Source organism: Equus caballus, chromosome 7 (genome assembly GCF_041296265.1).
Source record: "Equus caballus isolate H_3958 breed thoroughbred chromosome 7, TB-T2T, whole genome shotgun sequence".
Lineage (NCBI taxonomy): Eukaryota > Metazoa > Chordata > Mammalia > Perissodactyla > Equidae > Equus > Equus caballus.
The window spans coordinates 17,899,161-17,913,182 of NC_091690.1; the positions used below are offsets into that span (position 1 = coordinate 17,899,161).

The 14,022-nt window shown below is 36.0% G+C and overlaps 1 protein-coding gene across 4 annotated transcripts in view; it reads left to right on the plus strand.

Annotated features, from left to right (window-relative positions):
* Positions 1 to 14,022, plus strand: part of ATM (ATM serine/threonine kinase) — a 123,995-nt gene that overhangs the window by 51,744 nt on the left and 58,229 nt on the right. For all 4 annotated transcript variants that reach the window (XR_011440277.1, XM_070272153.1, XM_070272152.1 and 1 more), the window contains 7 exon segments: positions 2,052 to 2,226; positions 2,789 to 2,953; positions 3,748 to 3,880; positions 5,679 to 5,774; positions 8,329 to 8,500; positions 11,295 to 11,436; positions 12,487 to 12,663. Coding sequence is in view for 3 of the 4 variants with exons in the window: in XM_070272153.1 (XP_070128254.1) it covers positions 2,052 to 2,226; positions 2,789 to 2,953; positions 3,748 to 3,880; positions 5,679 to 5,774; positions 8,329 to 8,500; positions 11,295 to 11,436; positions 12,487 to 12,663 (1,060 nt within the window). In the remaining variant the exon portion in view is untranslated.

Genomic DNA, 14,022 nt, shown 5'->3' on the forward strand with positions numbered 1-14,022 from the left:
TAATTATGTCATCCATGAATGTAGTTTTACTTCTTCCTTTCTGATTTGGATGCCTTTTATTTCTTTTTCTTGTCTAATTGCTCTAACTAAAAGTTGAGTACAGTGTTGAATAGCAGAAGTAAAAGTGGATATCCTTGTCTTACTCCTGATCTTAGTAGGAAAGCTTTCAGTCTTTCAATATTGATTATGTTGTTAGCTGTGGATTTTTCATAAATTACCTTTATTATGTTTAGGAAGTTCCTGTCTATTCATAGTTTTCTGAGCATTTTTATCATGAAAAGTGTGGATTTTGTCAAATACCTTTTCTGTGCCTTTTGAGGTGATCCTGTAGTATTTTCCCTCATTCTATTAATGTGGTGTGTTACATGGATTGATTTTCTTATATTGACCTACTCTTGCATTCCTGGGATAAATCTTACTTGCTCATGGTGTATAACCTTTTAATATGCTGTTAGATTTGGTTTACTAGTATTTTGTTGAGGAGTTTTGTGTCTGTAGTCATAAGGGGTATTGGATATTATAATTTTTCTTTGGTGTCTTTATCTGGATTCGGTATCAGAAATGCTGGCCTCATCGAATGACTTAGGAAGTGTTCCCTCCTATTCTGTTTTTTGGAAGAGTTTGAGAAAAATTGGTGTTAATTATTCTTAAGTGTTTTGTAGTAGTCTTTTTTTTTTTTTAAGATTGGCCCTAAGCTATCCGTTGCCAATCTTCCTTTTTTTTTTTCTCTTCCCAAAGCCCCAATATGTAATTGTATATCATAGTTGTAAGTCCTTCTAGTTCTTCTATGTGAGATGCTGCCACAGCATGGCTTGATGAGCAATGTGTAGGTCTGCGCCCAGGATCTGAACTGGCGAACTCTAGGCTGCCAAACCCTGGGCTGCCAAAGCAGAGCACGTGAACTTAACCACTATGCCACCAGGCCAGCCCCTAATAGTCCATTTTTTTCATAAGTTTACTCAACTGTTTTTGCAGACAGTATATTCCTTACCATGTGTGGTCATTGAAGACTGTTCCTTAACTTGTGTTCAGGTAGCAATTTGACACAGATTTCCTTGAATGCAGGAGCCAGAGAGAGAGAGAGAGAGAGAGAGAGAGAGAGAGAGGGAATCTTTCCTAGTCTTTGCAGATCGGCTCTGTGAAGGACTCTCCAGTGCTTAGCCAGGCTTTCACTGAGCTTAGGGATCAGCCCAAAGTGAAAACTTACAGTTTTCTCAGGTATTTTTTGAGCAGGCATCCTACCCTGGGCATGAGCACAGCTTTCTAAAGTCCCCAAATACGTGGGTGATATTGAATGTTCTGATTTCCCCAGGAAACTCTCTTTCTCCCCAACGTTTCATTTTAGGCTTTAAGCAGTCTGTTGTGTGTCTCAACAATAATCTTGTGCCCCAGGCAGCTGTGGGTTGTTGATCAGTCATACAGTGTTTCCTGGCAATGCTCACAGCTTTTTCAGCCTGGGGGAGATCCAATTAGGCAAAACAAGCTGAGCACCTTATATCAGTCCTTCAGGTAGCTCCCAGACAGGTGTAGAACAAACATACACAGTAATTTGTGAATAAGGTGTGCTGTGCTCCCTCTGGATCCAGGGAGCAGGATCCCACATTGGGAATGGGGACTGCAGTTTTCATGACTACTGCCAAGCTGGGAATGGGGACTGCAGTTTTCATGACTACTGCCAAGCTGGGGATTGGGTGGGGCTAGTGCAAGTAAAATTACCACAAAGCTTTTCTACAATTTTTAAGTTGCCTTTTTCTTGATTCAGCATTTGTTTGATTGCTGTAAATCTTTGACTGTTTTACAGAGTTATAACAAAGTTCTGACAGTTCCGCTTGTTTTTCAACGTTTCTGTCAGGAGGGAAGCTTGGAGCTGCCTAGTCTGTCATTTGCTGATGTCACTTTTCTTTTTGTCTTTTAAACCACTAAGAAATTAGATATGAAAGCGACTTTTATGTCAAGCCATGTCAGAATTAGAGCTGCTGAATAAAAATGACTTTTGAATGAGCTTATATCAAAGGAGTTTCCTAAAACTTACTGTTTTTTTCCTCTGGTAGGCCTTCTCGTTTCAGGGATGTGTCATTACGCAGCTTCTCTCTTTGCTGTGACCTGTTAAGCCAGGTTTGCCACACAGCAGTAACTTACTGTAAGGATGCTTTAGAAAGTCACCTCCATGTTATTGTTGGTACACTCATACCCCTTGTGGACGATCAGATGGAGGTTCAGAAGCAGGTAATTTCCCAAATTATCTTCAAAATGGTATTTGAAATATATTGATAAAGTATTCTTGGAAGGAGCTGAGTGTTTTATGTTTACTTGGTGTAATTAGTAATTTTAGTGAAAATATTCATTGAAAACTGGTTGGAAAAACATTCTCAACAAATTAATCTTTGTAATCATTTAATAACAGAGCACCTAGTAATTTTGATCTAATAAATAACATAATAGTTTCTCTCTCTTACTTACGCTGAAGTGTAGAGGTAGTCAGAACGAGGGATGGCAGTTGACACCACCATGATGGGGTGTGAGATATTGCTTATATAAAATGTTTCAGTAATACTGGCACTTTTTATACCTCAGTGCCCATCCTGTAGCAGCACCTTACATATTTTTTGAATTATTTGAAAGCACAGAAACAGTAATAGCTAGGTACCTTAGAAGTAATTAGAACATTTTATCTGAACTAGGTTAGTAGAGTTTTTATCATTTATTACAGTGCATTTGGTTGTTTTACTTTAAAATATAATTAAACCATTTCTCCCCTTTTGATTTTTTCTTTTTAAATTGTGTTTAGGTATTGGACTTGTTGAAATACTTAGTGATAGATAACAAGGATAATGAAAACCTCTATATGACAATTAAACTTTTAGATCCTTTTCCTGACCATGTTGTCTTTAAGGATTTGCGTATTACTCAGCAGAAAATCAAATACAGTGGAGGACCTTTTTCACTCTTGGAGGTAATCATTATTCCACTATCTTACTATTTTGTATTAGGATAGACAGTAGTGCTTTTTGAAAAGGTCTAATGCTCTAAAAATAAAAATTTGGATCTTTTTTTAAAATTGTGATTTAAAAAAACATGAGATTTACTCTCTCAACAAATAAAAAAGTGAATGTTAATGTATCCTCTTGCATTGCAGCAAAAGTATGAGTATCAAAATTTCTTGGTAGGAAGCTAAATTTAAATATTGAAGAAATGTGATATAAAATTGCTTAGTTTTCATATGTAAAAGATCCAGTAATATCTCAGAATTACACTGTGATCCGTTGAGGGACAATTTAATGTTTGAATTAGAGATGATGTTTAACTTTTCAAAGAGTTTTTCAAGTTTTAATCCTTTCTAACCTTTATAAACTTTGAAATTATGTTCAGGTAATATTTTCCTTTATAAATCCTGTAATTTTAAAATCATAGTCTACATTTAACTGTATATCAACATGAAAATAAATATATTAAGATGTAAAACTAGAGTTACAGTACTAAATAAATAGTAATTTAAGCTTTTCCCTTTAATTGAACAAACTATAGCAGTCTTAAAATCTGTGTTATGAGAGAATCTATTAGAATTTAAACAATTAAAACATAGGATTTGAAATGGAAGAATTTATTTCTGCCTTGTTTGGTAGTAATAGTGATATGAGTCAGTATCTGTAAAAGGCACTTTTTAATGTTTCTTTTAAGTTTTATCTCACAGACTTAACCAAAATATATCAAAAACAAGTTACATTTTTAACTAATTTTCTCTTTTAGGAAATTAACCATTTTCTCTCAGTAAGTAAGTATGATGCACTTCCGCTGACAAGGCTTGAAGGATTGAAGGATCTTCGGAGACAGCTGGAACAACATAAAGATCAGATGATGGATCTTATGAGAGCGTCCCAGGGTACTAATTTTAATGACGTGGGTTATTTGTACCTATTTCTTTTTGAAAGAATGTTTTATAAATTCTTGCTCTTGGTTTAATTGCCACAGACTTAGTTTAGACTCTTATTTCTCATCTAACCATAAAAGACTTCCTAAATGGTCTCTCCCTCACCTTGAACTTCTTTTTCATCCATGCTCTACACCTCTGCCAGAATGATTTCTCTAAACCCAAACATGATTGTGTTATTCTACTGCTTAAAAAATGTTAAAACTTCCTACTGCCTAAAAGAAAGATTTTAATTCCTTAAAGCCAGGCATACCAGATAATCTGTTTCTGCCTACTGCTCTAACTTATTTAAATAAAAGAAATGTGTCTCGTGTTAAGCCTCTTAGCCATGTATATGCATATGTATATGTGTATTGTGTATGTATATGTGTGTGTGTATGTGTTTGCTTTTAAAGATTGGCAACTGAGCTAACAACTATTGCCAATCTTCCTTTTTTTTCTGCTTTTTCTCCACAAATCCCCCCAGTATATAGTTGCATATTTTTTTTTAGTTATGGGTCCTTGTAGTTGTGGCATGTGGGACGCTGCCTCAACATGTCCTGATGAACAGTACCATGTCTGTGCCCAGGATCTGAACCGGTGAAACCCCAGGCTGCTGAAGCAGAGTGCGAAAACTTAACCACTTGGCCACAGGACTGGCCCCAGTGTGTGTGTTTTTTATATACAGATACATGTATATGCATATGTGTTTCTAGCTTTTTTTTTACTTAAGAAAATGTGCACTTTTTTGGCTTGAGGAAGATTAGCCCTAAGCTAACATCTGTGCCGATATTCCTCTATTTTGTGTGTGGGATGCCTCCACAGCATGACTGATGAGTGGAGTAGGTCCGCACCTGGGATCCGAACCTGTGATCCCGGGCCACTCAAGCAGAGCGCACGGAACTTTAACCCCTGGGCCACAGGGCCAGCCCCAAAACATCTATTTTTATGTTAATGTGATTTGAGTTTAGGTTACTATAGTATTGCATTTGGGGGAAACTTTTTCTCCTTATGTTTTGATTATCATCTTGTGCCCATTAGTTTCATATTTCTGTTGTTTTATTTTTATTTTCAGTACTTTTTAAAACTAATTTTGGTTTTGACTGGCTGAGCTCAGAGATTCTACTGCATTTGTTCTGAGATGTGTGTTTGTATGTATAAAGTAGGAACTCCTCTATCTCTTGTTCTTATGTCTGTGTATTTTATTGGTCTAGATCTGCCTTGTCTGGTACAGCCACTAGCTGTATGTTGCTATGTAAATTTAAATGTGTTAAACTTTAAAATTCAGTTTCTTTGTTATACTAGCACATGTCAAGTTCTCAGTAGTAACATGTGGCTAGTGACTTTCATTAGACAGCACAGATTATAGAACATTTGCGTCATTGCAGAAAGTTCTATTGGACAGTGCTGGTCTAAACTAAGTGCTAGAGGTTGAAAATCTAACCATGCTCCCAAGGTCCCTTCCAGCTTACTGTTGAATGAGTCTTGTGTTTCTGTTTGTGGTTTTGCTGAGGTATTGACTTCTGTGAACAACTTGTTAAAACATTTTTCTCTCTGTCTGCCAAAAGTTGCTGATCACTTCTTGGTGGTTCTCTTTCTTAAGGAAGTTCAGATACATTCACTTCGTATTTTTTGAGCTACTCATGATTTAAAACCTTTTTAAAAAACTTTAGAAAAGTTTTCTAATCAGATAATTTAACATATAAGCATATCATAAAGAAAAGTGTTGTCTCCATGATGGTTTAGCTAACTTTTTCAAAATTGCTCCTAGATAACCCACAAGGTGGCATAATGGTGAAGTTGGTTGTCGGCTTGTTGCAGTTATCCAAGATGGCAATAAACCACACTGGCGAAAGGGAAGTTTTAGGTAAATATTTGGCTGAATGAATGTGAGTTTTTATGTTTGAGTGGTCATCTTTGTAGTATTTTCAAAATCAGTAAAGGTTTGTCATTTGAGATAGTGAGTAAATGTGAGATGCTAGCTAAGTTGTATTTCTATTTAGTTCTAGTATCCCAAAGTAGCCCTCCTTTCATAGACATTCATTTAAGTGAAAAGTTAGTGATTTACACATATGCATAACTTAATTTGAAAATGCCTTGTAAATATTTAGGAAAGTCAGAAATACTTATTTGTAGCATTAAGTTGCAGATAAATTGACTTCTGGTACCTTTTATAAATATATTTTAAGCGATTCCTACTTAAGATCTTTATCATGTAACAAAAATAAGAATTGAGGACTTGGTGGGCTACATTAAACTCAAATGTTAAAACCACATTGAGGGGCCAGCCCGGTGGTGCAGCGATTAAGTGCGCACGTTCCGCTTCGGCGGCCCAGGGTTCGCTGGTTTGGATCCCGGGTGCGGACATGGCACCGCTTGGCACACCATGCTGTGGTAGGCGTCCCACATATAAACTAGAGGAAGATGGGCATGGATGTTAGCTCAGGGCCAGTCTTCCTCAGAAAAAAGAGGAGGATTGGCAGATGTTAGCTCAGGGCTAATCTTCCTCAAAAAAACAAAAAAAACCCACATTGAAGTCCTTTCCTATCACCATTTGGGGGATAACCTAACGTAAATAGATTTGTTAACCACAGGGTGGAAGAATCATATTGTTAAAGTCAGCTTGAAGTTGTCATGACAGCATTGCTTCAAATAAGAAAAACGGGAGGAATAAGAATAGCTTCACAGATTCTACTATCTTTCAGTGGACTGTTTGTTAACTTCTCACTGGGAGCCTAGTATCCAGGGTACTTCTTTTCTTGTAAATTCTTTATTGAAATATATCTTGCATACAGAAAAGTATACAGAGCATAAGAATATAACCTGAAGAATTTTCACAAACAGAGTACACCTGTGCATCTAGCACCCAGACCAAGAAGCAAAACCTTACCAGCACCCCAGAAGTTTCCCTTGACCAAGAAGTATACCCCTTTGTCCACTGCTTCTGGGGGCAAAACTGATATGTTGCAGGAGCCCTTAAGTGGCTTTCCTGTGTAGCATAAAATTTTAGTGGTGTGTACCCACTGCTAATACCATACTTAATGGTGAAAGAAAGCTTTCTTCCTCAGATCAGGAATGAGACAAGGTTGCCCACTATCACCACTGCTCTTTAACATTATACTGGAAGTTCTAGCCAGAGTAATAGAACAAGAAAAATAAATATAAAGCATCCAGAATGGAAAGGAGGAAGCAAAACTATCTCTAGTCACAGATGACGCTACTCTATATAGAAAATTCTAGAGAATCTACAAGAAAGCTATTATAGAGCTAATAAATGCATTCAGCAGAGTTGCAGGATACAAGATCAACACATAAAATTCAGTTGTTTCTATACACCAGCAATGAACAATCTGAAAAGGAAATTCCATTCTAATCACAATAACATTTAAGAGAATTAAATACCTGGGGAGAAATTTAATCAAGGAGGTGAAGGACTTGTACAGTCAGCCCTCCATATCCATGGGTTCTGCATGTGCAGATTCAACCAACCACAGATCAAAAGGCCTGCGATGGTTGCGTCTATACTAAACATGTACAGACTTTTTTTTCTTGTCATTATTTCCTAAACAATATAGTATAACAACTATTTACATAGCATTTAGATTATATTAGGTATTATAAGTAATCTAGAGATGATTTAAAGTATACGAGAGGGTGTGTGCAGGTTATATGCAAATACTGTGCCATTGTATATACATGAGCATCCATGGATTTTGGTGTCCCCAGGGTTGGTGGGAGGAGTCCTGGAACCAATCCCCTGCGGATACCAAGGGATGAGTGTACACATTCTGTTTGTTAAAAGTGAGTCACTTAAAAAAAAAAAAAAGTCACTAAGTACAGCCCACACTCAAGGAGAAGGGAAATTAGAATTAGGCTTCACCTTTTGGAAGAAGGACTACCAAAGAATTTGTGAACGTATTTTAATAAATTACACCATGAATGGGAAAGAGGATGAGGGAGTCCTCTGGCATGCTGAAAACATTTAGTCTTCATCTGGGTGGTGATAACACAGGTGGAAAGAAAATGTCCATGTGTGTGTGATTTTTCACTGGTGTGTGTAAGATGTGTGGACTTTATGTAATTATATCTCAAAAATTATTAACAGTTTAGAAGTCTGTTGATACTCCTATACAGTGGCTATGTTTAGACTTTCATCCTTAATATCTACATTCTTAATATCTACATTCTGTTACTAGTTAATCTATCTCCTGAATATGATTTTATAGGGGAAAATGTCTGTTGCCTACATGGATGATATGTAAAGGAAATGATACAGTAATTTGCAGCTTCTTCAGTCTATTCAGAATCTTTGAGAACCTGAAGAATGACAAAACAGCATTATATTTTTGAAATTAGAAGTTTTCTGTTTTAGGTATGCTCTTTTAGCTGTAACTCTACTGAAATGGAATTTCTCTATGTAGAGGCTGTTGGAAGCTGCTTGGGAGAACTGGGTCCTATAGATTTCTCTACCATAGCTGTACAGCATAGTAAAGATACATCTTATACCAAGGCCCTCGAGTTATTTGAAGATAAAGAACTTCAGTGGACCTTCATAATGTTGACCTACCTGAATAATACACTGGTAGAAGATTGGTGAGTATTTAATGATACTTTCTATCAGATAGCACGCACTTAGTCTGACTTTCAAGGAGAATGATACTTCACATAAATTAACATTTACAGTAACTACAGCTTTCACCTTTAAGTTGCCATACTTTTCTTAAATCTCAAGTACTTTAATGAAAACTGTTGTATTTTTATTAATTCACATAATCACTGAAACCTGGCTGTGTTCCTGGCACTTGATTCAATGATGAAAATGCTAGACAAGGGCTGTGTTAAATTCTAGTGAGAGTAGACTAGGCTAAGAAAATGACCAGGTGGTTCTACACAGAACAGTAAGATAGGGGAATGTGAAGGGGGTGTTTTGGGCACTTGTCAGAATCAGAGGTGCCACTCTCCTCTCAGCTAGACCATTTTGGTCCTTTTAAAATAAGTCATAGAGGGGCCGGCCTGGTGGCGCAGTGGTTAAGTTCACCCATTAACTGGAGTTTGCCGGTTCAGATTCCGGGTGTGGACATGGCACTGCTTGGCACACCATGCTGTGGTAGGCGTCCCATGTATAAAGTAGGGGAAGATGGGCACAGATATTAGCTCAGGGCCAGGCTTCCTCAGTAAAAAGAGGAAGACTGGCAGTAGTTAGCTCAGGGCTAATCTTCCTTGAAAAAGAAAAAAAGAAAGTCAGTCATAGAGGAGAAATTTCATAACTCCAAAAGTCTTAAGCTAATCAGACAGGGATTTCTTTTGCCCACCTATTCTCTATGCAAAACAAAGTCATAACAGATATCATGATTTCGGGTTTCTGGTTATGAGATTACTTTTGCTTCCCCCCCCCCGCCCCCAATTTATCTATCTGTCCATTTATTTTTGGTATATTTGAGCACTCATCACCACCATTTTGGGAGAGTGGGTTCAAAGGATTTTTGCCCACAGCTAGGTATCTTTTAAGGTAAACAGGTGTTTTGTGTCTGTTTTCCTGCAAACCCCTCCTCTCTTCTCTTGGGGAATAAATGATTGGTAATAATGTCTACCTGCTATGTTTTCATTGTTGATTTAATGGACATGTATCTTTCTTTTGTTGTTATTGTTACAATGAAAAGGCTGTCATGGTTTATTTCCCAACAATTTATTATAAAAATTTTCAAACATAGAGTAAAGTTGGAAGAATTTTACAGTAAACACCCATATACTCACCACCTAGATTCTACCATTAATATTTTACTACTATCCTTGCTTTATCACATCTAGCCGTCCTTTCCATCTCATTTTTTTAATGTATTTCAAAGTATATCTGGCACAGTTTTTGAAGAGATTTTCCACAGAAAACTTGCAAACATTAAATGTTTCATTTGTTACACAGTAATTTTGCAATTGGTTTTTCTGAAAAAGGTACACAGAGATATTAGTGTGGCCTAAACTTAAGAACGATAGGAAACAGGTACAATTTTTTCCCCTATTGTTATTGCAAGAGGAAAAAAATCCTTGCATGTTTACGAGGCCTCAGGTCTACAAAGGGGCTGTTGACCAAGGAATTCCTGAAATAGGTGGTCATGGAAGGCTGAGGAAGTATCACATGGCTGATCTGAGTGATCAGGATCAGCTGTAAGATGGTTAAGGATAATGCATTCGAGACAGAGATTAGCTAGAATGGAAATAAGCTGGTGTTTTCGAGGAAAAGAAAGAAGCCTGGTTTGAAGGAAGATGGTATGAAATGAAATTAGGAAGGTAGGACTAATTCTGATTAAGAAATTTGGGTTTTATTTGAAATATATACGGAAGCCATGGAGCTTTAAGCAAAGTAGTGTCATGATGCAGCTTACATTTTTACTCTGGCTTTTATATGCCAAGTGGATTGTGATGGGCAAAAGTGGAAACAGGAAGCACAATTGTGAAACTGTTACAGTAATCCAGAGGAGAAATCATGGTGACTTGGATTGGTGTGGCAGTAATGGAAGTGAGATGAAACATAGGTGGAACCAGGGTATTGTTTTACCGTAGAACCAAGACTTGCTGATGAATTGGATATGGAGAAGTAAGGGAAAGAGAGAGGAATAAAGGATGAATCCAGGGTTGAAGTTTATGCCCCTGTGTCTTAAATCGAGAAACCTAAAAGGAATTAAGCATTTGCTTGATAGCTCATCACCATTTACAGTGTCAGGCATTGTGGTATTTTTGGTAAGCTGTCATATTTTCAGTACTCTTGTTTTGCAGCTTTCCTTTTCCTGATTTTTTGCCAAAGAAAAAGACCTTCAATTTTTTATTAAAGATTTTAGATGCCTTCTTAACGATTCTCAACTAGGTTCTTGTCAGAATGAGTGCATACTTACTGTTTATTTAAAATTATTGTTCTAGACAATAATTTTATCATTTGGCAGGAAATGCTGTTCTGCCTTACCCCAAATTATTTGTCTCTCTCAGAGACGATACTATCAAAATATTATTTTCTCAGATGAATTTGTATTCTGTTATCTCATTACTGATTTTTGTTCGTCATTGTTACTTCCAAGTATTTCTTTTATGAATACTTTTAATTTATAGTAGTCATAATAAAAGCTTTATTTTTCCGAATGAAGGGAACTGCTCTTGCAGTGATTAGTAATTCCAGTTTACTGAAGGAATATTAAAAATCCTTTGAAAATTTTGGGTTTGATGTTATAGAATTTTATAGGTATAAAATTTCCTAGTAAATATAAACATTTTCTATTAAATAGATTTCTTTCCTAATATAAATTTTAGATTTTAATTTTTTCATTGGATGTTGCTTAACTTTCATCAGGATTAACAGTTGATAGATTTTATAGGCATTTGAATTATATGTGTTTTTCAGTGTCAAAGTGCGATCAGCTGCTGTTACCTGTTTGAAAAACATTTTAGCCACAAAGACTGGACATAGTTTCTGGGAGATTTATAAGAAGACAACTGACCCCATGCTGATCTATCTACACCCTTTTAGAACATCAAGAAAAAAGGTCTCTCAAATAATAAATGTTTATTGAATACCCACAATATCTAGAACAGTTCTCTTTGCTGTGGATTATATATATCAAATTGTTTAAATAGTATTATGCCAACATTTAACCTTTCTTAGAAATAATTCTAACTGTACTTCTTGAATCCAAAGAGTTTATATTTTTAATTATGGCAGTGTGGAAAAGCTGAGGTAGATAGCCTGAAGAAATGATGGTTGATTTGGCCGATAGGAGTTCTTAATGACAGGCCTTTTTTATTAGGTGTAGAAAAACCCTTACCTCAATCTCATGAAAGCCATTGACCCTGGGTGTGGTTTATAGGTATTGTGATCAAAAAGCAAGTGTTTATTTCCATAGCAAGTTAAAGTATCAACAACCCCCTAGTGAAATATAAGACTTCAATATGACCTATAGATTTATCCGTTTTTCCATGTTGATATCATAGCAAGGTTCCACTGAAAGTACTCTATGAAGGATATTTAGGAACTCTTGCTTCTCCTTTAGCATAAGCATTGCTGTTTAATGTTTTCTTTTCATAAAGCAACTGAGAAATACGCAGTTGAGTTTTCACCAATGTAATTTCAGGGCATATACCCATCATTGAAGTTGTGCTTTTAATGTATCATAAATATAATTTTGGTATTAGTGAAGTTACTGGTAATATAAACTTAATAAAACTAGTATTATAACCTGTAAAACGCTATAGTTTTCAAGTTTTAAAATTTTGTTTCATCTTGAAATCAATTCTGGGTGGTAGAATTGGACTGGGTTTGTAGATGAGGCAGAGAGTTTGTGATTCATGTAATATACCACTAGTGGGCTGAGAGGAGCGCTCAGGCTTCCTCCTGTCTAGGCCAGTAATTTGTTACCATACCACTCTGGTATAGACATAAATGTATTTTAATTTTAAAAGGTAACCTTTGCCTCCCGATTTAGTTTTATCTAGTCTTATTTGGAAACAGATATGTTTACAGCTCGGTATATGTTTTGCATAGGAAAAGAAAAATGTATTTCTAATTACTTTATTTACATTCTTTGATCACTTTCTAGTTTTTAGAAGTACCCAGAATTGACAAAGAAAACCCTTTAGAAGGCCTGGATGATACAAGCCTGTGGATTCCTCAAAGTAAAAATCATGACATTTGGATAAAGACACTGACTTGTGCTGTTTTGGATAGTGGAGGCACAAAAAGTGAAATTCTTCAGTTATTGAAGCCAATGTGTGAAGTAAGAAGATTAATTAGTCTGACTTAATTCCTTTCTGCCTTTGCTTTTTTCATTTGATCTTTCTCTTAATAGTTTTATTTGCTTGTCCCATTCCGTTTGGCTTCTGTGTACATGTTTATGGCCTATATATCTAAAAAGGGTGCTGATACTGCACATCTTTTTCATGCAACATCAGTTATACTCGGCTGTTGGGAATCCATCATACAGGTCATCTTTATTTAGCCATAACGGGATACAGTAGGTTTCAGATGTGGGGTAGCTACATACTGGATGAGTTCTAAGGGATGCCTTGAATAATTTGTTACTAATAATAGTTAGAATACTGATGATTGTAAATTATTTATGTTAACTGAATGCTTTAAAACTGTTTTTGTTTACTTCTTCTAATGAGGTCATTGTCATTTACTTTCCCTGATATGCTTTCTTGAGTGAGAAAGAGAGGGAGGGTAGCAGTTAGCATTGCTTTTTCATTTTTGAAGTTACAGTACTATTTATTTCAATAGAGAGTGAAGGTACCTACCAAATCAAACAAAAAGTTCATATGCTTTTATCAAATACGTCATCCAAAACAGCACAACGCATGATGCTCTAAGACTTTAAAAGCTAACGCAGTTTATAGTGCTGTCAAGCATGATTCAGTGGAAACGTGAAAACAAAATATCTCACTAGGTCAAACATCTACCAATATCAAATAACTGGTCAACAAGTGAGTATTTTGTAAAGTGTCCTCACTGAAAAATTAGAAAGCAGCCCTGTTTCTATGGAAAAAGTATTGATAGCGAATAAATCATCACACTGTCTGCAATACTACATTGTGCTTGTACCAGGTTAGCAGAGTGGTACCCTGGGCACACACATGGCTCATTTCTCATTAGTGAACAAACCTAAGATTTTTGTAAAGTTCTCACTTTGGGCCAGAAGGTAAAATATTCCAAATATGCGTATGTATACCTCCCAGTACCTAGTTCCTTAAATTCTCTATTTCCAAGAGCTTTTGGTTTGTCTTTAGTTTAAAAAGAGAAAAGGGTGCAATTGGTAATCTACAATCTATCTTATGTGTGTGTTATGTGATGAATATATGAAGACGGTATCTTGGCAAAAATAAGGTTGACTACTGTTTTAATGTACCACTGTTAAAGCACTTTTCTACACTTTGGAGTATACCACAAATAAGTACCCAAATTTTATACCCAGAAATTGGAGTTTATTAAAAAAATATTTTCACATAACTGTTATAGTGTTTAATGTGACAGTGAAGAGTATTGCTCTTCACTGAGTGTAGAAAGTGCAAAAATCAAATTTTCAGCTTTTCCTTTAAACTTTGATCCCAGTTTTCCCTTATATCAAACTAAAAAACTG